The 27,850-nt window shown below is 36.6% G+C and overlaps 1 protein-coding gene across 1 annotated transcript in view; it reads left to right on the top strand.

Annotated features, from left to right (window-relative positions):
* The window catches only part of pgm2l1 (phosphoglucomutase 2-like 1), a 29,957-nt gene extending 8,719 nt beyond the window's left edge, over positions 1-21,238 (top strand). The window contains exons 4-14 of the mRNA XM_055195652.2: positions 156-240; positions 3,140-3,223; positions 5,220-5,413; positions 6,760-6,949; positions 7,393-7,490; positions 7,596-7,776; positions 12,659-12,752; positions 13,680-13,809; positions 14,770-14,959; positions 15,050-15,183; positions 20,877-21,238. Coding sequence (XP_055051627.2) covers positions 156-240; positions 3,140-3,223; positions 5,220-5,413; positions 6,760-6,949; positions 7,393-7,490; positions 7,596-7,776; positions 12,659-12,752; positions 13,680-13,809; positions 14,770-14,959; positions 15,050-15,183; positions 20,877-20,979 — 1,483 coding nt within the window. The 3' untranslated portion in view covers positions 20,980-21,238. The remainder of the gene's footprint in view (positions 1-155; positions 241-3,139; positions 3,224-5,219; positions 5,414-6,759; positions 6,950-7,392; positions 7,491-7,595; positions 7,777-12,658; positions 12,753-13,679; positions 13,810-14,769; positions 14,960-15,049; positions 15,184-20,876) is intronic.
* The last annotated feature ends 6,612 nt before the right edge of the window (positions 21,239-27,850 follow it).

The following is a 27,850-nucleotide window of genomic DNA, read 5'->3' as shown; positions in this document are numbered from 1 at the left end:
AGTTAGGAGAACAATGGTAGTGAAATGTCACTTGCTGTGTATATTTTCTAATGATTGTGTAACATTTCAATAGCATGATGGAAGAAGTCTACAAGTGTACAGAGTTTTGTAAGCATACACATTTTATTTTTATTTTCTCTTTGCTTTATCTGCAGACTTGCGAGGTTGACCGCAGCTGTTATGCTTTCTAAAGATATTCCCGTCTATCTGTTCTCTACATATGTGCCTACCCCATTTGTGGTAAGACAGTGTTATTGATGGATATGTTTCTAAAATTGAGTCAGTGTAGATTAGGGTTTTATCTGGAACCTTGAAACAATGACATCTTACTTGATTTTACTTGATTCTTACTGACATGGCTGAATTTCTCAGGGGGTGGGTGCTGAAGTAGTCATTTACTCAACCAGGTGTCATTCCAAACTTAAATGACTCTGTTTTGTTTTTCAAGACAAATAGAATGTCATATAACTAATATCAAGTTGGATTCAGTATATATCTGTATATTATGACTAACATTGCAACAAGGTATGGCTCATTAATCATTTGCCACAGACTCAGTTTTTTGTTTTAACAAATACCTATCGGATACATAAGCAAATTTACTGTAAAATGACTATGTCATATCTGTGATGTCACAAGTGTTGTTTACACAATATAATATGGCACAGTGCTATACACAACAAAGACATTATGTTGGCACCTTCAGTAATTATTAGCATAAAAGCATTTTTGAAAAATAAATCATATGTAATTAGTGTTTATTTCTCAAATACACATTGGCCACAATTAATAGCATCCCTAAAAATTCTTATAAAAAAAATGAACATTGTCTAGCCATGGCTTCCTGTTTTTACATGAGCATAAATATGAGGAAAACCAGTTGCTAAAGTTCCTCAATCTTCTCTGTCATACATTCTCTGTCACAAAAAAACAAAAGAAAGAGATTGTTGAGCTTCACAAAATAGAAAGTGACTTTTGAAAAATAGCAAAACATCAACTTTTTTATTTAAAGGGGCCATGGCATGAAAATGTTAGCATTGCCACTTTGTAGCTGTGAGCAAAAATTATGTAATTGAAATTTGGCCCTCCTTATGATGTCATAAGGAAATCTTATTATAATAATACAGCCCCCTTAAAGGAATGGTCAATTTTCTTAAAAGAAAAATCCAGATAATTTACTCACCACCATGTCATCCAAAATGTTGATGTCTTTCTTTGTTCAATCGAGAAGAAATTATGTTTTTTGAGGAAAACATTGCAGGATTTTTCTCATTTTAATGGACTTTAATGGACACCAACACTTAACTCAACACGTAACAGTTTTTTTCAATGGAGTTTCAAAGTATTCTAAACAATCCCAAAAGAGGCATAAGGGTCTTATCTAGCGAAACGATTGTCATTTTTGACAAGAAAAATAAATAATATGCACTTTTAAACCACAACTTTTCGTCTAGGTCCGGTCCAGCACGACCTAACGTAAATGCGTAGTGACGTAGAGAGGTCATGTGTTGCATATATAAAACGCACATTTGCGGACCATTGTAAACAATAAACTGACACAAAGAGATTAATTAGTATCAATTGACATACAACAACGTCGGAACGGTCCTCTTTCAACACACTTGTAAACACTGGGGCGGAGTTTTGCGTTCGTCCTCTGTGACCTCTTGACGTCATGGCGTATTGGGTGAGGTCACGCTTGCACTTTCAGGACCGGATCTGGACGAGAAGTTGTGGTTTAAAAGTGTATATTTGTTATTTTTATTGTCGAAAATGACAATCGTTTCACTAGATAAGACCCTTTTGCCTCGTTTGGGATTGTTAATAGTCCTTTGAAACTCTGTTACGTGTTGAGTTATGTGTTGGTGTCCATTAAAGTCCATTAAAATGAGAAAAATCCTAGAATGTTTTCCTCAAAAAACATAATTTCTTCTGGACTGAACAAAGAAAGACATCAACATTTTGGATGACATGGTGGTAAGTAAATTATCTGGATTTTTCTTTTAAGAAAATGCACTATTCCTTTAATATGCACTATCCAACCACAGCACTGCCATTTAGTGCAGAGAGAAAGAGAGAGAAAAAAATAATGAATAGCAACAATTGAGTTTGAATTGCAACAAACCACCATCATTGTGATCAGTGTTTGCGCTTCATCAGCTCATTTGCATTTTAAAGGACACACCCAAAACGATTTTTGCTCACACCTACTAAGTGGCAATGCTAACATTTTCATGCCATGGGCCCTTTAAATCTTTAGGGTAATAATTATGATGTTACCTTTGTCCAGTGTCCACGCTAACATAAACTGCCATGAAATTGAAATTAAAAACTTTTTTTTACCAATACCGTACACTATGATGCCTGAAACATGTTGATTTTGTACAAAGCTCTTCAATCTGAAAAGCACAGTGTCCTCTGTTTGGCCATCTTAAATCTTTTATCTTAAATTCTTTAAATATGAAAACATAGACTCAAGAATTATAATAATGTCGGTCTTGTCCATGTCAACCGGCCCAGGAAGTAAACTCTAACCTACAATCTGTGTATTTGTTGTAGTCCAAGAAAAGAGATTGACGTTGAAAACGATATCTCACATCACCATTTACTTTGGTATTTTTACCTTTTGCATATCATTAACATGTACTAATAAACACTTACACACCAAAAGAAATGTAAATGTAAAAAAATGAGTGGGGTGAACTGAAGAGTAGCGTCCTCGAGAATTTTTAGATTGCTTGCCATTTATTTTTTAACTTCATCTGTAGGAACTGCAGGAGAAGACTCGCAACTGTTATCTTGACAAATAGGAGGTTGCAAAAGTATTCCATAATAAAGAGGACAAATAATTATGACCAACTTGTATCGGAAAACATCATTTATAATAAGACCACCCTAATTTTAATTTAAATGAAAGGTTACTAGGTATAATATTGATGTTATTGCTAAAGCTAAATGATAAAAGCTAAAGCTAAATGATAAAAGCACATTTACGTTTTGCATCCAAATTTGAGTAGAAATAATAAATCAAATACGGAATTTGTCTGGTTTGGGAACATTATATAAAGTGATGATGGGGCTGGAATAGTAATAAAGGTGAATAGATTATATGAATTGTCTTTACATTTTGTTCCTCCAGCCGTATGCCGTGGTGAAGTTTGGTGCTGCAGCTGGAGTTATGATCACTGCTTCTCATAACAGAAAAGAAGACAATGGATACAAGGTTAGTGGTTTTTTTGTATATTATTGCAAATGTATTTATTTAAAAAAGAAAATTATATGCAGGTGTTGAGATCAGTCTGCTGGCCGACCAATAGGGCTTATTCGCAAACACCGGAAGTCGCTAACCGCGGCCATCTTGTTGACATGACATCTGTCCTGCCCCTAGCCGCACGTAGATTTGAGTCGAGGGGAGCAGTAGCCTAATGGCTTAATCTCGTCTGTATTAAGAGAAGATGAGCTTGATTATTGTGGAACAAAATCAAATAGACCCAATAGCCTTAAGTAAAGATCCGTCCTTATTGCCAGCCGTAACTTATCCGGATATTTATAACTATATCGTTCATACAGTATCCGCATTCATCATACAAGCACTGTAGGGCCGTTCACATTATAACGATAACTATAACGATAACTATATCATCGTCCACATCACCAAACAATACGTTTATGCTAATTCGCTCACGGCACTCGCGCAAATCACTTGCCTTTAATATTGCTTGTAATAGAAACTTTTGCAGATGTCCTCAACGCGCTGCGTTTCGCGTAACTCTAAACAGTGAATCTAATAGTTTGTGTAATCTCTTACCTTTTGGCATAACAGTTAGTTCATGTAATAGATTAAAAAGCATTACGTAGTCAATTTTCACAGCAACTGGACGTAATCTAATGTTATAGAGCTCAGCAATGAGCTCACTGTCATTTTAAGTGCTCGTGCACTTGAAGTTCAAACAGATTTTAATGCTATCAATGGTTTATCCTTCATCAGGTGGGAAAAATCGCTCAGAAAGTGATCCCAATGATGTCGTTCATTGTATCTGTATCATTATAGTTTTGGTGTGAGCTTCACTATTCTCTTTAATATAAAACGATTTTCAAAACTATATTTTTTATAGTTATCGTTATAATGTGAACGGCCCTTAATTCCCTAGTATCAATGCCAGACCTATTATGTTCATATAGTTATTAATACTATATGATATGATAACTGTCTCAATTTATGGCAGCTTATTTGAAAGAGCAGTTTCAGCCACTGCTTACAGATAACCATATGTGATTATTATGAGGACAGATGCTGTGAGGCATATATCCCTAACGTTACCTGTGGTAAAATGATGGGGACAGACTTTGCTGTGGGGAGTCTCTCCTTCGCTGGTTCAACTCCTCTGTCTCCTTTCATGTTTTCTGACAGTCGTTGTCACATAAAAACTAATTCCGGGGTTCTTTTTGCTGTTGTTAGAACATCCGTGTATAACACCACACACCATTGCGCGGTTTAAAAAAAATTACACCGATAATACCATGCATAATACCCACGCTGCCTCGCTTGTCAATTGACAGACTGACAGTGTCAACAATATGGCCGCCACGAACATTGATGACGTAGATCGAATAACCCCTATAGTAGATTTAAGGGAGTGTTTTGGAAACCTATTTGAAAATGTATTATTTTTTATCTTGTTAGTTGTTGTTAGTTACACATTTTTACTTTTTACCTGAAATCTGAATTGACCATCATTCAATTTTCTAATGTCTGTGATACTTAAATAAAATTCTGATTATTGCAAAATTGTATGTGCTCTTTCTCCCAAATGACTTTTCAAATGACATGTCCCTCTTACTTTTCAATCCCTTCCTTTTCAACCATCTGGCTCTGTTTTGGGTATGCATAGACTATTTTTTAAGTAGTCAACTTCTAAATTATTAAATCACATGCTACTCTGCATATACAGCATTTTTTCTCTTAGAAATGGATTTGTATGTTGCATTTTATATCATTATAAAAACATAAATTTGTTTTATATTTGTGGACTACTTCACTCAAATATTAAAATTCACCCATGATTTACACACTCTCATTTACACACATGCACATGGTTTCCATTCTTCAGCTAAAAGAAAGTTATGTGGTTCTCAAAATGCCAAACTATAAAAAGCATGTACATTCATTTTTAATGATTATTATTATTGTTATTTTCAACTCTTGTTGTTTTATGTAGGTTTACTGGCACAATGGTGCGCAGATCTCCTCACCACATGATAAGGAGATCTTGCGTTGCATTGAGGAGAGTCCCGAACCCTGGCATGAGTCTTGGAACGAGGGCCTAGTTGAGAGCAGTAAGCTAATGAGAGACCCACTGGAGGAAATCTGCCGCTGGTACATGGACGAGCTAAGAACTGTCTGCTTCCACAGGTGCAGTGTCCTTACTGTATTAAGAGAATAAATGGAAAACCTAGGCACTAGTAATGTTTTTTATTTCATACATAAGGGTTGGGCTATTTAGCTATTACATATTTTTTATGCAGGTATATGTGCAAATCACAAGATACAGATCAGTGCAGTGAGGTCAAATATGGCGACGCGTTGATAAGGTGGAATGTCATTGGTTAATGTGTGTCTCTTATTTGTATCCTGTCATCACAAAGGGCAGGAACGGTACTGTAAGGCAGAGCCGATCCTCCCTATACGCAAGGTACGCAAGCTGCGTAGGGCCCCGAACCACTAGGGGGCCCCGTTGCTCTTAACTTCATGTGGTGCTGCACAGACAGATGTCACACAGGCGTGTGACATCACAGAGGCGTTCGAAACGCCTTTCTACCTGCATCGTGATATATGGATATATGGTTTTCTAACAAAGCTATCCGCCTAGATCAGCATAGAATAATTGCAGTAATATGTGACCAGCTGCAATTTAAATCTCATTATTAAGTGATATACTTAAGTTGCATATCTCTAAACAGTGAATCTAGTTTGTGTAATCTGTTATCTTGTCTATTGCTGTAGTCAGTGTAGTAGAATAAAAACATTTGGATTCAATTTCACTACTGGATAACTTACGTCTTTGCATTGACTTTGCATGTAATCTACTCGCGCAAATCGATGAATTCGCATCTGGTGTAAACCCACAGTAAGGCAATTTTATGTTATGGACCTCTGCAATGAGCTTCTCCACAGTGTCACCTGCCATTTCAAATATGTGAGCACTTAAAAAGTGCTCCAAAAGTGATCCCAACTATATTGTTCCTTGTATCTTTATTATTATCGTTGTGGTGTGAACTCTGCAATTCTCTTTTAATTTAGAATGATTATTAAAACTGTAGTTATCATTATCGTCCTTTGGGCTGTTGAATATAATCGTTTTTACGATGCCTTGCTGATGTGAACGATTATTGCATTGATGCATAGAAACAAGTTATTTAGGATGTGAAGCATCTAATCTTAACGTTAAAGATGCTACATTGCATTTCTACACGATATGCACCTTATCAAAGAAACAGAAAGGAGTAAAAATTAAAAATGTAAAATCGAATTGAATTTACACCCCTATCATCCATAGTGTGAAAAGCCCTGTAGGCTTTACATAAGTCTGTAATTATGCAAGTGCACTTTGCAATATTATATTCTACTTTTTTAATTCACTCTGTCTATTAAATTTACTTAAATACTAAATTTAACAGTTGTGTTTTATACTGTTCTTCTAACGATTTGTTTTGCTGTGTAGGGAGGTTGTTTTGATCCTAAAGTCTTTATCATTACAGAGAACTTAATGCAAAGTCACCGCTGAAGTTTGTGCACTCATCTTTCCATGGTGTTGCTCACAATTACGTCCAGAGAGCTTTTCAGCAGTTTGGCTTTGCTCCTCCAATACCTGTTCCAGAACAGAAAGATCCGGATCCAGATTTTTCCACTGTCAGTTGTCCTAACCCAGAGGAAGGAGAATCAGTTCTGGTAAAAATAATTGTTGTTGTTACATTTATATAGCGTTTTTCTGTAGCACTCAAAGCGCTTTACATATGGATAAGGGCAGTTCTTTTCAACCACCACCAATGTGCAGCATCCACCTGGATGATGTGACGGCAGCCATATTGCGCCAGAATGCCAAGCTTATTGGTGGAGAGGAGAAAGACTGATATAGCTGTCAGTATATGGGGATGATTAGTAGCCCAATGGGCAAATTTGGCCAGGATTGATTCATTGATCAATGTTTAAATTGATTATTCGTTTATAAAAAAATACATAGCAGAATACTCTTTAATGGGTGAATTAATGTATGCAATAATAAAATATAACTTATGGCACATTAATATTAGCATCAACATCAAAGAATACAATATTTACACATTTGTCCTCTTACACAGAGTATTTTAAATGACATTGCTGTGGTTTTCTAGGAGCTTTCTCTTCGTTTGGCTGAAAGAGAAAAGGCGTCTGTTGTGGTGGCCACTGACCCTGATGCTGATCGACTGGCTGTTGCAGAGCAAAATGACAAGTATGTTGTCCTGTGATCGCATAGGCAGTATTTTAGTATTTCAGATATAAAAAGTAAAAATATAAATGTAGGTTTGAACTGAATTTCTAATATTTTTATGGACAGTTTCGGTTGGAAAGTGTTCACGGGAAATGAATTGGCCGCATTGCTAGGCTGGTGGATGTTATTTAATTGGAAGGAAACTCACCCAGATCCAGCGGACACAGAGAGAGTGTACATGCTGGCCACCACCGTTTCCTCCAAAATACTGAAGGCCTTCGCACGCATAGAAGGTTTTCATTTTGAGGTTTGTGAAAGCTGAATTATCAGTATCCTGAATGCGTTTGAATGTTTTTAAGAATCTTTGATTCTTACTTAGGAAACACAACATTCTAGCCATGATGAAAAACACTGATTAGAAGAATATGATATGAAAATGAGGTAGGTCAAGTTACAGTTGCAAATTGGCATTAGTGCTAATTTTATGGTTGTGTTTGCACCATAGCCTTATCTACATATTTGTGACCATGTCTGTGGCTCATAATGTAGAGCAGTGGTTCTCAAACTTTTTAAGCGTGCGGCCCCCTTTGTGTATGGTGCATTCCTTCGCGGCCCCCAAAAGAAAATTTATGATCAAAAAAACAGTTCTAAAACTTTACATTTTAATCAAACAAAACATTAAATTAAACAAAGTAGTGCTGCCTTATTTTTTTAGGTTTAATTTCACAGAATTCATGATAAATTAATGTATTTTATAAAATGTTATAAAACTGGGGACCCCCGTCACCATCTCGCGGCCCCCCTGGGGGCCCCGGACCCCAGTTTGAGAACCACTGATGTAGAGCATCAAAGTTTGATTTCACATTGACTTTAATCTTTGGACTTACTTAGTCATTATTAAAGAGATCGATCTTTCTTCGTTCTTTAAATTAGTGAGTACGATTTTGTCACAAAAATTACTTTAGCTGTTTTTTTTTTTTTTTTTGTTAATGAACAAGCAACAAGTGTTTCTAACAATCTTAGTTGTGCATGGTTGTATCCCTTTCTGTCTCTCTTAATATATATGATGCTAACGTCCGGCAAAAAGCGTAGAACCCAATAGGCGAAACTTAATAGAACATTGGATCACCAGTGCCCAGTAGCTTCTTGCTGTCGCTATGGGATTATCAGATGCTTTGTTTAAAAAAATTCACGTAAAGCTAAAATCCAACCTGAATGTTGACATTGACTACACAGAATAACATACAATGACTAAAGAGATCATCAAATCCTTTAAAACCATTTATTTTACAAACTTTATCTTTATTTAACATACCATATTTTTCAGTCTATAAGCCGCGGTTTTTTCCATAATTTGGCTGGTGCTGCATCTTATAGACAGGTGTGTCAGTATGAATTAATTTTGACATTTATGAGGCAAGAGACAACATCACCGTCTACAGCCGCAAGAGTCCGCCATATGCTGCTTCTGTATTTATCACATCACACCCATTCTTCACTCACTTCACTGGCTCCCCATTCACGCCAGGATTGAATACAAGGTCACCCTTCTCACTCACCAGTGCATTTATGGAAATGCTCCCTCATATCTGAAAGAATTAGTCACCATATAAACCACAACCCGATCCCTCCGTTCAACAAACTCAAACCGCCTCCTCCCTCCCAAGACCAAGCTCAGCACCATGGGTGATCGGGCTTTCTGTTCTGCAGCTCCTCGGGTCTGGAACGCCCTCCCCGACCATCTGAGGGTATCTCAACATACTGAGACTTTTAAAAAAGGACTAAAAACATTTCTGTTCAGCAGAACCTATTTTAATTAACCTTTTTAAACTGTACGAAATATTTGGGAGTGTTTTTTTTATGTTTTTACCTGTTTTTTATGATATTTTTATGACATTTACTGTAGCACTTTGAGATTTGCCATAAATGTAAAGTGCTTTACAAATAAAATCTATTATTATTATTATTATTATTATTATTATGTAATTCAGTGGATTCAGTGATGTGGAATGACGAGTCTGCAAACTTCCCGCTAGTTGGCTTGTTCGGTTAATTTAGACTATTCAACCTTTCAGGTAAGTTCTGTATGCTATGGTTTATCGTTTAAATAACTGATAATATTGCTTTAACGTACAGACATCTATTCAGCCTGCTGTTCTATCTGCTGCTGTTTAGTTGAATAACTCGCCTTTCCAGATTAAATGTTTGTTCTTCGGCTTGAATTTTGTGAAATCATTTTCTAAATAAACGCGACGTATAGTCTACTGTGACTTATATATGTTATTTCGTCTTACACACATTTTTGAATGAGTTGGCTTATACTTCGGTGCGGCTTATTGTCCGGAAAGTACTGTATTATGTCAATTGGCACCTTTAAACTGAGGTAATTTACTTAATATTTATTTGCATGTTATCAGAAATACTCTACTCTAGAAGGATTTTATTGATTCTTTGCAGAAGTCTACCGAAAGTGAAGGGATGGTTCCGGTGTTTGGCACTTTGGGTCTCATTTCTGGTTTGTTTTGGATGGGCTGCGGTGATGGACACAGAATTTTTGACAATGGGTCGTGTCTTGACTTTTCGACTCATTTAGACGCGTCTCTTTACTGCTTCAGAATGGAAGTCAATGGCCATGCACAAAATGTCATTAAAACAACACTTATCGTTCATTTTCAAAACTGTACTACTCACCGAGTGGTTCGTGGTGTTCGTTGATGATTAAAAACAAATATATTGGCGCAATGTATGATTTCAATCCGTGTTATTTGCTATAGTGGAAATGTTTTTTCAGATACCTCACAACCGCGTATATACTTCCGCTCTATATTTGAGTCTGAAGCATGAATGAACGTAGTCCAACAAACTGTAATAAAACGGTAGCATACTTTCAAAATCAACTTTATTTATAACACTTACACCATCCAATATGTTTCATCAGCAGAACAATAAAGAAGATATTTTGCAGAAACCCCAGTGCTCCGTCATGCAAGTCAACAGATCCGCACACTTTAAGAGCTAAAGCATATATATCCAATACTAGGGGTGTAACGGTACGTGTATTCGAACCGGACCGTTTCGGTTCAGGGCTTTCGGCACGGTGCACACGTGCACCGAAAGGCCGAATGCATTTTGTGTGCGCCTGTGCGGAACATAATACGTGCATTTCCGCACGAACATATTAAGTGACTGAAGTCTCCGCGTTCAGCGCAAGTCTTCTGTCAAACATATAACATAATTCGGCCCGCAGAAAGATTTTTATTTACTTAGTTGTATATCCGTTTGATTATTGATGTAAACGTTTACGTGTCGTATCTAAAAGCGCATGTTAAACGCGTGTCAACGCGCTGCTTTGTTCTTTCAAAAGTGCGTGAGAGGATGCGCGTCTTTCGTTGCTACGCATTCATGAGACGCGCTTTCTGTGACAGCGAGAAAAAGGAATGCGTGATCAGATTTTTCATCTGCATATCACGTCAATCATATCATTGTGCCAATGCGATCAGCTGGTCGGGACAGAGAAGAGCTGTAACCCGGGCTTACTCAGCTGTCACTCAGCTGCGGAGGGGTTCGTTACAGCTTACATTGACGACACAAGCAAAGATTAGGAGAAACATGCAAAAGATCAAAGATGGCTAGGTATGCAGCTCACTAATCTCAAAATGAGTGTATAATAAGTATATCATCATGTTGCTTGCGATGCAGTTACACATAGAGCAGTAATATTATTTTTATACAGAGATGGTACATAGCCAATTCAATACTGTGAGTTAAACAATCCAAAATAAATCAAAACAGAAAATTTTTGGTGGCAAAAATGTAGGCTAATAGTTCATAAATGTATTCAGGAATTGAATTTGTTAGTTCAAGGTTTTAGTAGAAAAAGTTTAAGAGAAGGTTAAGAAAAGAGTTACCTTCTGTTATAAAATAATGTAAAAAAGAACTTTGCAGTAGTATTTTATTTATTATTTTTTCATTTTATATATATTTTATGTTATATTTTAATAAAAAGTGTTTAAAAAAGTGTAAACAAATTGTAAAAAAAAAGTTTATAGTAATAAACAACCTGCAGTTTAATGTTTGCATTTCTCCCTTACTGTACCGAAAATGAACCGAACCGTGGCTTCAAAACCGGGGTTCGCACCGAACCGTGATTTTTGCGTACCGTTACACCCCTATCCAATACAACAGTAATCCCCCATAACTCCGTGTGACATATTGACGTCTTGTGAAGCAAATCAATCAGTTTTTGCAAGAAACTGAACGTTATTTACAACACTATTAGCGTGAATGCCAAAGCAGGAAGCGCGTTTTCCGTTTGAGGCAATCTTCCACTGGTGCCGTTTGGTGGCTGTTGGCTATGGATGTTGGTCTCTCTGCGCCACCTATAGAGCGGGAGCATGAAGCGCACTTCCTGCTTGGCAAAAGCTCTGCATTAACGCTGTAAAATATTTATATATATATTCGAATCTCAAAACTGAAAATCTAATGTCAACCCACGGAACGAATATTCGAATATTCTGGTCCAGCCCTACAAATATGGGAAAAATGTATTCTGAGAGAAACCGAGCGAAAAAACAACAACCACATGTAAACAAACAGACCCTTACTGTTTCCCGGCGGCGGAGTGATATATCAGCGAGCAATGAGTCTTCCAGAGAAGTCAATGGAATTTTACAAAATGCCAAATAAAACACGACAGAAACTGTATTTCGCTACACAACTTTTTTTTAATCATCAATGAACACCACGAACCACTCGGTGAGTAGTACAGTTTTGAAGGTGAACGTTGGGTGTTGTTTTGATGACATGTTTGTGCATGGCCATTGACTTCCATTCTGAAGCAGTCAAGAGACGCTTCTAAACGAGTCAAGACACGACCCATTGTCAAAATTTCTGTGTCCATCGCTGTAGTTCATCCAAAACAAACCAGAAATGAGACTCGGGGTGTTGAATACCGGAATTATCCTTTAAGTTTGTGCCACGAAAGCCGTTTGTTTATGTTGTTGCCACTGAAATGTCTATATTTTTGAGTGGTTGGTGGAAAATTTAAACTGAAAATTTAACTGGGCAGTTTCTATTAATGTAGTTAAACCCACCATAACGGATACAAAATCAGCATTGGTGAACTATTCTTTAAACGATTTCAGGCTGGTTATTGAATTTCTCTTTTTGGTTCTTTGCCTTCATCTTAGGAAACATTACCTGGATTCAAATGGATCGGGAATAGAATCTACGAGTTAACGAAAATGGGAAAGGATGTCATTTTCTCTTTTGAAGAGTCCATTGGTAGGTGTATTTTTAAATACCTGACATGAATAGGTCACAATCATTAAAGTGATAGTTTACCTAAAAATGAAAATCAAACCTATCAGAGGCCCTATTGACTTCAATAGTATTCTTTTTTTCACTACTGAAATCAATGTGGCCTCTGGTTGGTTAGTTACAAACATTCCTCAAAATATTTTCCTTCATGTTCATAAGAACAAATAAATGTGTACAGGTTTGTAACAACATAAGAGTGAGTAAATTATAACAGAATTTTCATTTTTGGGTGAACTATCCCCTTCACCACCTGTCCTGGATCTATTTCACATATTAAATATTCCTCAACACAGTAACATGTATAAATGTAAGTTTTAAAAGTTAATATACCCTTAAATCTTAATTTTGTGCAATGTAACATGGATGATGAATGATTGGGCTTATGTGATAGTTCTGTGTTTGTCATAAGCTGGTAAACTCTCCTCTGGTCTTCAGAAAAATCCCCCAGGTTTTACACATTCTTTGCTTTGCCAGCATCTTCTGCATATTTGATCCCTTTTCAAGAGTAACTGTATAATATTAAGATCCATGTTTTCACACTGATCATTGCGGTAACATAGTACAGCTTTTTTGAATGGTTAAGACTGGGTACATTTAGGTATTTTTCGGTAAATTGAATTCAGTCATTCTGTGTTTTGGACCATATGTAAATGTTGTTGTGTGAAATACAGATTTAAAGACTTTTTACAGATTTACAGACTTTATTTTACCGAAATTATCAACATTTCCCAGATTCTTTATATGTATGCAAAAATGATGACCCCAATGTTAATGTTGAATAATGTGTAGTTTTGCATTTGACACAAAGTGGTGTTTAGATGACAGCCTGGTTATGTTTTACAATTGTGAGTGACCAATGAAGATCTACTTTATCCTTCATTTTGGTGTCAGGGTTTCTGTGTGGAAACATGGTTCTTGATAAGGATGGAGTCAGCACAGCTGTTATTGTGGCTGAGATGGCTGCTTATCTACACACCAAAAATCTTTCACTGAGTCAACAACTGTGCAACATCTATGAAATGTGAGTAACTACCACATTTTTTTCTTTCATACATATCAGTTATGACTAAACTTTTAAGTTAAGTGAAGGAACCATTGTATTCATAATTCATGATTTGTTGCATTGAAGTGTGCACATGATAATAATGTTCACTATTGTATTTAAATGCCCCTTAACACTTTCCCCGGCATTGACGAGTTAACCCGTTAATTAAGAGAAAACGCTTCCCTGCCAATGACAAGTTTTTCCCGCAATCCGTATTTACGCTATTATCCACCAGGTGGCCAACTTATAAAACCATGAAACAACCCCTTAGGTCAATAGTTCAAACTCGCTGTATGTTTTATCATTGCTCTGAATCTAATCTCTATCAAAAGTTTTTCATAAAAACAAAATTATCTCAGCTTTTTGTTCAAAATATTGAAGAAACCTACCCATATTTGGGAGGTGGTATAAGAGAGCAAATAAAGATAGGATGAAATGTTTAGTTTGTTTGTTTGAGAGCAGAGGGTCTGTTATTTCATTTGATATATTGTATGTCTATATATTTAAAGAAGAGCATTTTCTGAAAGGCATTAAACTTTTGTGAAAATCATAAAAAATGCTGGCATTGGCTTGTAACTTAAAAAAAAGAAGAGTTTTAAGAGAATAAATTCACCACATTACTCACCCTCCAGTTGTATAAATTTCTTTGTTCTGCTCAATACGAAGAAAAATATTTTACAAATGATAATTACCAAACAGTTGTGGGGCACAATTCTCTTTCATTGCATTTCTTTTTTTTACTGTGGAAGTCAATGATGCCCTAGATCTGCTTGGTTACAAACATTCTTAAAAATATGATAACAGAATATTTATTTTTCAGTGAACTATCCATTTCAAAACATTAAATCAAATGTAATAAATGTCTTAGTTTATATCGTACAACTGTATTATCATATATTGTTGTTCATATTGTTTTCTTTACTTTTTATCTACCAGATACGGCTATCACATTTCCAGAACCTCCTATGTCATCTGCAACGAGCCCCTCACTATTAATAAAATATTTAGCCGTCTACGCAACTTTGGAGATCAGGGTGTATATCCAGGATTATGTGGTGGTTACTGCATCACACACATTAGAGACGTGACCACTGGTTATGACAGCAGTCAGCCAGATAAAAAATGTGTATGTCAATTTAAATCAACATCTCTATTTTCTGTGTTTCAAGTTTAATAGAATATTAAAAATAAACAAATATTTTAATATCTTCTTTAGGTCCTTCCCTTGTCAAAAAACAGCCAAATGGTCACATTCACATTTCAGAATGGCATTGTTGCTACTCTTAGGACCAGCGGGACTGAGCCAAAGATCAAGTATTATACAGAGTTTTGTGCATCACCAGGAGAACGGTTTGTATCTTGTTTTCATATTATACCACGGGTCTGTTGAATGCTGCATTCTGATTGGCTGAGAAATGTTCTATGGGTGTTGATTATTTTCCTGTAAACCGCACACCTAACTTGTCAAATGTCTTAAAAATAGGCACCAGAGCAATGTTTGTGGTAACCGTGGTATAAGCGGAATAATTGACTCCGGTCCTTTGAATTATTTGAAAATAATGCACACCTGCGGTGTAACTGCACGACGCGAATTACCACCTTGGTGTGCATTATTTTCTTATAATTCAATGGCCCGTCGTCAACCATTCCTTACGTAATGCACATTACTTTAGATCAGTGTTGGGTACCCCCTCCTAGAAAGTTTTAGGGGCTGTCCACACGGAGACGCGTATCACCGTATACGTATAAATTTGTTATCGTATTGGCGTTTCATCCACACGGATCCGGCGTTTTGGGAGACTGAATCCGCTATTTTTTGAAACCGGGTCCTAAAGTGGATAAATCTGAAACCGACACCCTTGCGGTTTCGTCTGTACAGCCAATCCATATATTTTGTGAAGCGAAAACATCATCACGTCACGTGTCGGAAGCGTCACACGTAACAGCAACAACAATAACGGCGGACTACGTGATTGTGTTCGTGCTACAGAAGCTACTGTTGGAAACTTTTTTAGCGAAGACCAGGAGACTTGGATTTCCTCGAGCAGTAGTCTTTATCGCAGAAAGCGTTCTTGGAATCAGAGCATAGAGCTCGGGGTGCTGCAGTAACCAAGTCTGACTTTGGGTAGACATGCATTACATTTAAAGCCATTCGAAGGGGGCAGTCCCTTCAGATTGAAACAAAGCCTTTAGATTACAATATAAACATGAAAGAGAGGTTACAGTCAGGCAAGAAAGGACAGCTGTAAACGCATTCCTGATCATCCCCCTTTGATCAGTTAACCATTCCAGCGGGAAGGGGTCTGTGTAAACGCATCCCAGATCATCCCCCTTTGAGTAGATAACAAATGGTCAATATGCCCTATTAAAACAAAGACATGCATTCCAGCTAATAGCTTCCATTACCTTACTGTTTCTTTCATATTTAGGTGAACAGATACATATGATAATAATTAATAAAACAAAAACAATGACTTCAAATTATATTTCAACAATTCCCCCTTTGAGAGTTCTTAATAACTCTCACATTATTAAATCATAAACCTTCATCAAGTCCATTCTTTGACATATGTTGGTTAACATAATGTCCCATCTTCTAGTCTTGTAACATTGGAAGTTACAGTCAAATTTGACATGTGTGAATTGGAACAGAATATCATGATTCTTTTTTTTCTGGAACCAAAACTGTATACTGAAAGTTCTGCAGTCCTTGAATGTAGATGCGCTGTGTTTTGCTGCTAACAGTTGTTTCAGATGTTACAGTATGTTGATTTTTTTTGACTCTCCAAATTCTTCGCGAAATGACTCTTTTGTCCACACTGATGGCTTTCCAGGGTGACTCACACCAGGGTGTCACTGTCATGTCCAGTATCTGCAACACAAAAAGAAAGACACGAAAGAGCAGTACTCTCATACTACATTTTATGTTTAAAATATCCTTGTTATCATATCATTTTAACTTCCTTGTGATCGTATAGCCTTATAGCCTTAACATCATTGTGATCGTATAGATTTTTTTTTTTTTTTACCCTAGTCTGTTTTAGTTTGACACCTAAGGACCAGGTGAGGTGAGGATGAACTACATGAGGGGAAAAACCTATGAGGGAATCTTCACCACAGGGTTTGGCCCCCGACGCTTATTGCATTCGTTTCTGCCCTGGGCTCCTCACTGTTCCGTGTGTCCTAGTCTGTCCCTATCAACTATCAAAATCTTAAATTCTAAATAAACTCATCCCCCTTTTAAACTGTAAAATAAAAATTCTTAAACAACAACAACAAAATCCTCTAAAGAAACATCAGTCATAGTAGACATCATCCAGATTTCATCCTTGTCAAATTTAATACAACAATAACCTTTCACAGCCTTAATGTTTAGACTCTTAGCAAGTTGCCCCACAGATTAGGTGTAGACGGGAGGGGCTGCTTCAGTATTGTAAGCAGGCTCTGTAAGAGCTGAGAAACACTGTTAATTTCTCCAAGTATCTTTTTGCCTCTCCTACACTCTTTTAAATAATGTCCTTGCTTCCCGCAGTAGTGACATTTGATTTCCCTCCTAAGACATTTATTTGGCCCACTTTCTTTGTTAGCCTTATTCAGCAATGCTGCTGCTATTTTGACATTTGTCTTAACATCAGAATCTCGTTCCCAAGTGGTTAATCTATCCAAATTGCCTCTCAGAGTTGCATTGGACCATGTTAGGTCCAAGAAGGGCAGAGCATTTCTGTATTCAGATGAAAGGCCATCAAACCATGTGCGGACTAGTGGTCCCTTATTATTTAATACATCCTCTGGATTATTTGCTATCCCACTGTATGCTGCAGCTGACTGACAAAACCTTTCTGTGTATTCACTCACAGTTTCATTTTTTCTTTGCACACAACTTGTGATCTTAGTCCAATCAACCTTTGGTCCAACAATGTCCCTCAGTATGCCTAACACTCCTTCTCTTAACCCATCTTTATTTGCCTCCTGTAACTCATAACTTTTAACAGCAGTTTCAAAAGTACTGAATTCTGATTCAGACAAAATTTGTGACATAAGCTGCAGTATGTTAGCTAAAGACAAGTCATACAAGCGGATTTTTCTGGACAATGCTCCTCTGAACTCAGAAAAATTAGCATATGCTGATGGCAAACTCTCAGCAAGTCTATCTATTGTTTCTGGAGCTACATCTTGTAGCTGAACTACTGACATTGAAGGAAATGCAGTTCCAACATTTTCACTTTGAGCCCTTTTCCTTGCTCCACACACCTTAACTGAATCACATGCTTTGTCACTCGTATTATTTCTGTGAATAACACAAACACTGTGTTTCTGTCTAACAGACTGTAAGTCAGGATGGACATCTGAGTGTTGTTTCTCATTGTCTTCTGGTGAAGATATGTTATGGCCTATCTTCTCATTAGGAGATATGGCATGAGAATACAAATCTTGAATTTTCTTCTCTAGTTTTGCAATACACTCAGTTTGCTTTGCAGCTAAAGCCAAACTGTATTCTCTGTAACAGTAGATAATGCCTTTTGTGTTGTTCTTTCTAACACAGGCCCCCAAAACTTTCTTACACTCTTCAAGAGTCCACGTCCTATCTGGATCAATACCAAATTTCTGTGTTAGATTCTGTCTAGTGGATTCTGTCACAATAGAATCCATGTGATTATTCAGGACTGAGCTAAACTCATTGTCTGACCATAAAGGGGTTGCAAGTCCACCTTTCTCAGTTGTGGGAATCAGTCTAGGATGCCTTTTAACCATTTTTACCTTTAAGTCGATTTCTTTTAACAGACAACCACTGTTGTTAATCTCCTCCACAAATTAGAGGATAGCCCAAAATCTTTTCTTAAACAGTGGATGACCTATTTGCTCTTATTCATCTGTAGCCTTCTCTGATACACAAAAGATACACCAAGCTTCTTCTCTGACCAAGCAGAGGAGAACCAAATTCTTCTCTGTCTGAACAGAGGATAACCAAACTTCTTCTCTGCCTGAAACAGAGGATAATCAAAATGTCTTCTCTGATAAACAGAGGATGACACAAATTCTTCTCTGCCTAAACAGAGGGTAAACCAACATTTGTTAACAGAACCCTGCAGCTGTTTGTTAACACTTAACCACATGTACTGGTCTGTAGAGGTTCTTTTGATAGAGTGACACTCACCAAATCAAAGTTGAGCTGAAAAAATCAGTCTGGAGTGATGTTTGTAGATATTTGGTGAAATGAGAAGCTATATACGGGTCTCGGCACCATATGTTGGAAACTTTTTTAGCGAAGACCAGGAGACTTGGATTTCCTCGAGCAGTAGTCTTTATTGCAGAAAGCGTTCTTGGAATCAGAGCATAGAGCTCGGGGTGCTGCAGTAACCAAGTCTGACTTTGGGTAGACATGCATTACATTTAAAGCCATTCGAAGGGGGCAGTCCCTTCAGATTGAAACAAAGCCTTTAGCTTACAATATAAACATGAAAGAGAGGTTACAGTCAGGCAAGAAAGGACAGCTGTAAACGCATTCCTGATCATCCCCCTTTGATCAGTTAACCATTCCAGCGGGAAGGGGTCTGTGTAAACGCATCCCAGATCATCCCCCTTTGAGTAGATAACAAATGGTCAATATGCCCTATTAAAACAAAGACATGCATTCCAGCTAATAGCTTCCATTACCTTACTGTTTCTTTCATATTTAGGTGAACAGATACATATGATAATAATTAATAAAACAAAAACAATGACTTCAAATTATATTTCAACACTACTAAAGCCTACTAGCTTTATTACAGCAAAATCTATTGCTTCTATGCAATTGTGGTGACCAACAAGCGATAATGGACAACACTATACGTTGGTTATGCGCATGCTCAAAGTCTTCTTCTCTGTGTATAGTGTATATCTGTGGCAGAATTACAGCGCCCCATACTGGTCCGGCATATATACTACACCGCTTTCAGACGGTTTCAGCGGTTTCGTGTTTACGGATTATTTTTTTAGAGCAAGGGAAAAAAATGATCGGATAGGGAATGCACCGGCTTCGTGTGGACATAGCCTTAGATTTCTCCTTATTTAACACACCTGATTCAACTCGTCAGCTTCCTTTCAGAATGGTTAACATGTCTCCCTAACAAGCTGATGAGTTGAATCAGGTGTGTTAAATAAGGAGACATCTAAAACCTTCTGGGAGGGGGTGCTTGAGGACCAGGATTGGGAAACACTGCTTTAGATATTAGATTTTTTGTTTGTTTGGGCTTTAGTACTGGACAGCTGGTATTATATTGGCTTCAGTGAAGACTTTTGGTTTTATTTTCCAAATTCTAAATAAATCTATAATACTTTATGCATTAAGGCACCATATGTAAGATTTTTGCATTCAAATATCCCAGCATAGCACAGTGTTATGAATTTTGTTCACATTTTAAAAGTGTCATCAAGCCACACATTTCTTATTGTTTTGTGACCTCTAGTGGTGAAATATAACCATGGATGCTGGTTTTAAGAAATAATAATAAATAAATACCTTTTAAATAGTGACTTAAATTTTGGTCAGTTTTATGCATAAATCAAGATATGAAATATACCATATGATATAAAGTCTTAAAAGGGATATTTTGATATTTTTGGTGAATAATATGTCATATTAGAAGGTTGAGATTTTGTTTACATTTAAAGACATCACAAATGAAAGTATTTTGGGTTTAGAAGGCTTTAAGGTTAAGTAAATGCCAAAATTGGAACTTTTGGGGGCGGTTTCCCGGACAGGGATTAGACTAGTCCTAGACTAAAATAAATATAAGAGCTCTCTAAACTGAAAACAACTTGCACTGACATATTTTAAAATACATCCGTGCCCTTTGTTTTGCCTCAAAATGCACACAAGTAATGTTTTTAGTAAGGCATGTTTGTTAAAACTAGTTTTATTTCTTAATTAAACTAAGGCCTAGTCCTGGAGTAAGCTAATCCCTTTTTCAGGAAACCACCCATTGGAGTTTTCATTTTGCATATCTTTTTTATACAGAAACCTTAATGATCAACTTGATTTGATTTGTATTATTTTGCAGGGATATCTCCAGCCTGGAGGAGGAATTAACAAAAGTGACCACAGCTGTAGTGGAAGAGTTTTTAGAGCCCGATAAGAACAAACTGATTCGCAGATCACTATAGCTTTATTTTAGATGTAGCGGCAAGTTTGTTGTCCTCAGTGGTATCCTGTTAAAAATCAGTTCCAAAAGCATTTCAGTGAACCGTCCTGTGAATATTATTTTAGCACTGTGAAATGATTTGAAGCATATTTATTTTGTGTCTCTCAGTCAAAGAAGAATATGACTGCTTGTTTTTGTTTTCAAGTGATTTGTTTTCTTTTGAACACCACTGTGAATGGATCTCAGTCAGAGAGAATAAAGTTTTATTCTGTAGCGTTTTTTCAAGAACTTAAATTGGACTTGGTGTGTTCTGTATCATTTGTATTGTAGTTCTTTTGTAGGACCGTCGTGATTTGATGAGCTTCATTACTCATTTGTTTTCTCTGAGACTTTACTGATGGAGGTGCTGCTACCTTTTAAAGCTCTATGAGCATGTGTATTTGTGTGTATTTATGAGCTTGCGTGCATATATAGAAATATTGACGCTCGCACACAGTGTTTGTAAGCATTGATAATCAGGAAAAAGGCAGGGTGGCATTTTGATGCTTTGTTTTAATATGCTGGAAACGCACAGGGTTTGCAAATAAGTGGAAGCTGCTACTGTCAATGTCAAGACAAATATTTTAAAAGAGCATATGATTTGTTTTTGAAAGAACATAATTTATTTTGTTTAATGGGTAGATTTTACACTACTAGATGCAATGAATGTATGCCTTACATTCTCCTCCCTATTCAGTTGCTCCTTATGTCTCATTTAATGTCAAGAGTGAGTCAGATGACTTTGACTTTATTGCGAGGAGAAAGATTTTATGGTTCAGTCTTTAGCCATTTGGTCACTCCAATACCAAGCAAAAGATGTAAACAATTTTGCTAATACTTCGCTTGCAGCCCCTGCTAAAAGTAACAATATTTAGGCATATTTTTCTTGCTTATACTGTAGTTTAAATGCAAGTGCAGTGTTCAATTTAGACAATAATAAATATTTATGAAATTGCAATAATAAACTGACAATTTGTTGTTTGCTTTATGTTTTCAATCTGAGACATGTTTTTGTTTTATGGTGTTTGTACCCTTTCTGCATAAATTTGAATGAACTTATAATTTTAAGATTGAATGTGTGCCATTTAATACCCAGACTGCTTGTGTTGTACTATACCGTGTGCACATTACAAATATTTCCCATGTTGTTTGTTTAAAAAAATGTGTGTTAAACAAATTAGTGTTTTTCTTTTAAACATTAACAAAAGTTAATGCTCAAGATTGGCATATAGAGTTACCTATATAACATTTTAGGTAAATGAAAAGAAATATGTTTTGTATAAGGAAAACCTTTTGGATTAGTTTTCATTTTGCATTATCACTTCAAACTGTTGTCTGTAAATATGTTGTATTTGTAAGGAATACAACCTTTGAATTATAAGAAAATAATGTTTTCTTATGATTCAGGGGACCGGAGTCGATTGTTCCTCTTGTGCCACGGTTTCCAAGAGCATTTATTCCTATTTTTTGGACATTTGGCGGGTCAGGGGTGCGGTTTAGTGAAAAATAATCAACACCCATGGAACATTTTTCAACCAATCAGAATAAAGCATTCGACATTTGACGCGTGGTATAAGTAATAATATTCCTCTCAAAACATGTTTAAATGCTAATTTGAAAACATGAACTGTGTTTGCCTCTTTCAACAATAGTCCATTATATTCTAAACCTGGATAAGTTGAATTTACTTAATTTTTAAGTAATGTGTACTGATAACTTTATTCGGCAGTCCATGTCCCAGACTCAAGATGGCGCCAGTGTATAAGGCATGTCGTGCTCATATCTGCTGGTCTATAATCACTCTTTAACTTTAGAGCATCAAATAGGCCATTTTGTGGTTTATTTTCCATAGACAATATCCTGTAGTGTGCAGAATATAAAGTGATAGGAAATTATGTGAAATTGTGAACCCTATGAAAGTAGTTTCTATTCCACATTAATTTGTCAAAAAAATGTCATTTTTTAATAAAGACATCATCAAATGTCATTATAACTTCTTTAAGGTCTGTACACTGACACAATGGGCTTAAGCTAACGATGCACAAACAATTATAATCTTTCAAGTCATCATTGAACACATTCCATTAAAAGTTCACATTAAGAGTGTTGTGAAAAATAAGTTTACTTCCCTATTTTGGTTTTGTAATACGAGTCCATCTGTTGTCCTTTGTATAATGCTGAGATTCATCTTTTCATGCTGTCATTGGAAAGGGTTCAAATAGCTATACAGAGGATGCTGGAGTACAGCATGTACTGTAGGACCTGGAGGATTCTTTTATAAGCCATTAGGCAGTTTAATGGCTCAGACTCATGAACAAATGTCATTTTATTTTTAACCAATACTTAAGTTGTCTAATCTCCAATGTAATTTATAATATTCTGTATGTCACAGTCCTACTGTTCTCTTCACCTATTCTGTGGGCCTACGCACTTGCTTTCTGTGCTCTTCATATTCATGACTGAGTAAACGGAGTAGATATTTCATATAATAAAATATAATAAACTACATTTCATCCCATTTTTGTAGTCGTAATATCCTGTGTGGCTCATTCCTAGGTTTCCTTTACTTGCTTAATAATTTTCCATCATCATGACTTTGTCATTATCTTATTTACTTTCAGTATGAAATTACTGTCATATATAGCCTATAAAGCCAAGGTACACAGAGCCTCATCCGGCCCATTGCAATTTACTATGCGGCTCACAGCTTTTTGGGCTGTCAAAATATTCCAGTTAAAACAATTGGAGTTGAAATCTGTTATCTGAATCTGTTACAATATCAAATATATAAAAATTATTTTAATTTGTGCATTAAATTTACAATGTGATGCATCGTGGGACCATCAAACAGCCAAATCATTCAAACTAATTTGTGAAACCAATTTAAATTAATAAAATTGCATTTATTCTTTTCATATCATCATATGGCATTTGCATCAGGACGCTGTTATGCAAAACTAAATGCGACACACACACAGAGATGCGCACACACTAAAACTTGCGCTGGTGTTCATGAAAATCTGTTTAATAGTACTGTGTTTGTAACAGTTTGTGTTAGGGTACCTTATCTTCAAGACAATTGCATCATTATGACAAAAGATCGGTGAAACTACAAAACGAGTGAAAAACCTGTATTCTCATTCTATGGACAAAAGCTTTGCGATGCCCAGTTCTAATTAACAGGTTTGACTACTTTAGTAATTTAAATGCGCTCTAAGCGAATTGACGCGTTTTAGACCATAAAATATTTTTTGTTACATACAGCAAACATCTCCTCACTATCTGCTTGCTGCCTGTCTGCTGATCAAACTGTAAAAAACCGCGATCTCTGTAGACAGCTCAGCCTCGACAAATGGCAATATCAACATAGTGGCCAAACCTAGCACAACAAAACATAACAAAGTGTTCCAGCCAATAAACGACAAGAAGGATTTGGGGGTGGGGGTTGGGCGCGTTCATGAAAGCACGGACGGGAGAGGGAGAGGGAGGAGTTAGCTACGCTCCGTTTGTTTGAGAACAGTTCAAACATCAACAGGAAGTGACGTCGCACATTATTCGCTTAGAGAGCCTTTAAGTGAGCACAAATCTCAATCCTATAGCATGTAATGATATTCTAGATAAACCAGCCGAACATTTTTGTTATGAAGTCTTTATGGTGTCTCAAAATAGCACAGTGAAGTACAATTAGATGATCTTAGTTCATCTTTAGTACTTCTTAAGTACAAAATTAGTGTGCGAAAATAAAGCACTTTAAGTACGCTATGAAAGTGTACAACTTTTTCACCTGGGTATTGATGGTCAATTCGGACGGGATTAGAAATCTCAGTAAAACATTCAGAAGTGGGAGGGATAACGCGATTGCGCAGCGCGTCACCTCTCTCATTGTCACGATTTTGACTTTTTTTAAGTTTGTGTCATGTTATTAAAGGCGGAGTCCATGATGTTTGAAAGCCAATGTTGATATTTGAAATCACCTAAACAAACACGCCCCTACCCCAATAGAATCTGGACCTTTTGTTGATAGACCCGCCCCACACATACGCAACCCGGCATTTGATTTGATTTGATTGGCTATAAGTGTGTTTTGGTAGTCGGCCCGTCTCCTTTTCCAACGCGTTTTTCAAACATTGTGGACTCCGCCTTTAAGGAACTGATTTGCCACTGACTTGTTTTTCCGCCTAGAACACAATTAAATGCTTCTTTGAGTGCTTTAAAATTTGAAAGAAACACGCAAATAACAGGAAATGACCAAATTTATGTGTACAGTATATTTACAGCTGGTCTATTCGCACTGGATTAGTATTACCTGAGGTAATTTTTCCGGACCTTTTTACAGAAGGTAAAAGTCGCTGTAATGATTACTGACATGAAGCATTCGGACGGGACTAAAATCAATGAGAAGCTCTGATAAAAATTGCTTTACCCCACCTCCCTATGTAAAACTAATCCCGTCCGAATAGTACTAAACATGCATCACCCAAACCCATCAATCACTTTATAACACAGTCATTTCAGCACAAAACAGTTACAACAAAAATTGAAACAAAATCCCTTAAAATGATATAATATTAGTATTTGGTAGATTGTAATAACTTGAATAGATAAACATGTTTATTTATTCTTAACACCATTTCAGCATTTATGGCTGTATTCATGGCTAGAATTAGTTAATTGTCATGTTAAAAATGCAGGTTAGGTGAATTGGGGATCATCAACGTGTGTATAGTTTTTGGACTGTGGAAGGAAACCATATACTGTAGTTCCCAGAGTTAACCCATGTTGACACATGAAGAACATGCGTGAGCTCCACACAGAAAGACCTTCTGACTCAGCCAGGGCTTGAAACGGGGATCTTCTTGCTGTGAGACAACAGTGCACGTCACACCTCTCCTCAACTCTCTGCATTGGCTACCAGTCGCTGCCCACATCAGGTTTAAGTTATTGCTGGTGCTCACAATTGGTCACTGGCTCTGCACCAACATACTTCCAATCACTCTCAGGGGCTGATCACACCAAACGCGCTAATAGCAGTTGCAGGCACACGTTTTTGATGTATTTTCTATGGGTAGTGAGTTGTTGGAACAACCGGACTGCACTGAGTGACACTGTCTCCTGCGTGTTTGTGCACCTCTCACCCTCGTTCAAGGTCAAAGCAAGCGTCCTCTTTTTAAAGTTTCGGCTAATATGACAGTTAACAATGAAAGAGTGCTCACCTCTGTGGTTGCCTAGCAATATAAAAAGCAGCGCTGCGTTGCTCTTTTTTAAAGTGACCAAAAACAGGCAGGGCGCCACACCTTGCGTTTCTAAGCATTTAAAACACATTTGTTGTGATTGGCCCCTTACACATCTACAGGTCATCAAAAATAAGATAAACAGATTTTTAAAATGACAAGCGTGGACATGTCCTAGTTCAATGGTCAAAATATAATTTAGATCTTATTTGTTATTAACTATGAATTAAAAAATGGGGACAAAACCTTATTGAATGTTTTCATCTTTTTATTGTTGTGGAGAACAGCACACTAATGAATGGGACTGTACCCATCTGTAAAAGGGACATCTGGTCACCTTAAAGAGTAACTAAACCCTAAACCAGGGGTCTTCAACTACTTTTCTTCGGGGCCCAGATTTTAAAATTGTAAATATGACGCGGGCCAAACTTTTACCCCTATTTTTACTTTTGATATATTTTTTACTTTTACCATATATGTGTGTGTGTGTTGTTGTCATTTTTGTTACTTTTGTTGTAGTATATTTGAAAAAAAACATATTAAAAACATGCATTTTCAAAAAAATTTGAAATTAATTACTTTTAATTACTGAAAACTCATATTTTCTTTATTAATATTTAAAAACAATTGCAGTTTAACATGTAAGAGCCAAATGTTAATAGTAAAAGTGTAAAAGATCAACACTCCTAAACATATTTTGTTTATAACTGTTTACTTTTATTAATTGTTATATGTCAAGTATTCACAACATATAGCCAGTCTTCACCTAATGACTAAAATTGCACTACATGTTTTCTTTTTTAATATTTTATAGATATATGGGCTAAACAGCCTTTCCATTGTACATTACATACAGATATAAATGTCGGAAGTTCACCCCCTAGTGGCAGTCGTAACGAAAATGTAGTTTAATCGTAAATCTGTCATGGGAGAGAACCTTTAATCTACGAATATATGTATAGTTAATAATTTACTTACCAGTAATTAAAGTATTCAAGTGTTACTGATAAAGTAAAACAAAAAAATAATCCGGTCGCCGCGTCACATGCGTGTAGTCGCATAACGTTATTTTCTTGAATGCATCCAAAGCTCGAATTGGATCAGATAATTACGCACCCGCAGATGGTTGGCACCACACACAGCCCCTTTCTGTGTTGTCTTGTACAGTGGAAAGGTAAAAGTAACCACGCTGAATTTAAATCAGACTATGGTCGTTTCTCAATAAGGCTGCAGCCTCCGGAGGTCGCATTTTCAGGCTGCATACGTCATTAAGTCTTATTTCAGAATTTTAACAATTATAAAGTTGACTATTATTCTTAGTTAATCGTAAATTGTTGTAATATGCTTATGATTTGTGAATGTAATGCTCAGTTAACTTAAACTTGATGACGAATGCAGTATGCATATGCGACCTCCGGAGGCTGCAGCCTTCCGATTGAAAAATGGCCAAAGGTGACCGGCGGGCCGGATAAAGATGATTGGCGGGCCGCACTTGGCCCGCGGGCCGCCAGTTGACTAGCCCTGCCCTAAACCAACTTTTTTAAGTTAATGGTCTGTAAAAATGATGCTTTATTAGTGCTGTTCATTGATTTTAGTACGTTTTTTGACATTTGGATATAAAGT

Source organism: Misgurnus anguillicaudatus, chromosome 24 (genome assembly GCF_027580225.2).
Source record: "Misgurnus anguillicaudatus chromosome 24, ASM2758022v2, whole genome shotgun sequence".
Taxonomy (NCBI): Eukaryota; Metazoa; Chordata; class Actinopteri; order Cypriniformes; family Cobitidae; genus Misgurnus; species Misgurnus anguillicaudatus.
This window is presented reverse-complemented; position numbering and strand designations above follow the sequence as displayed.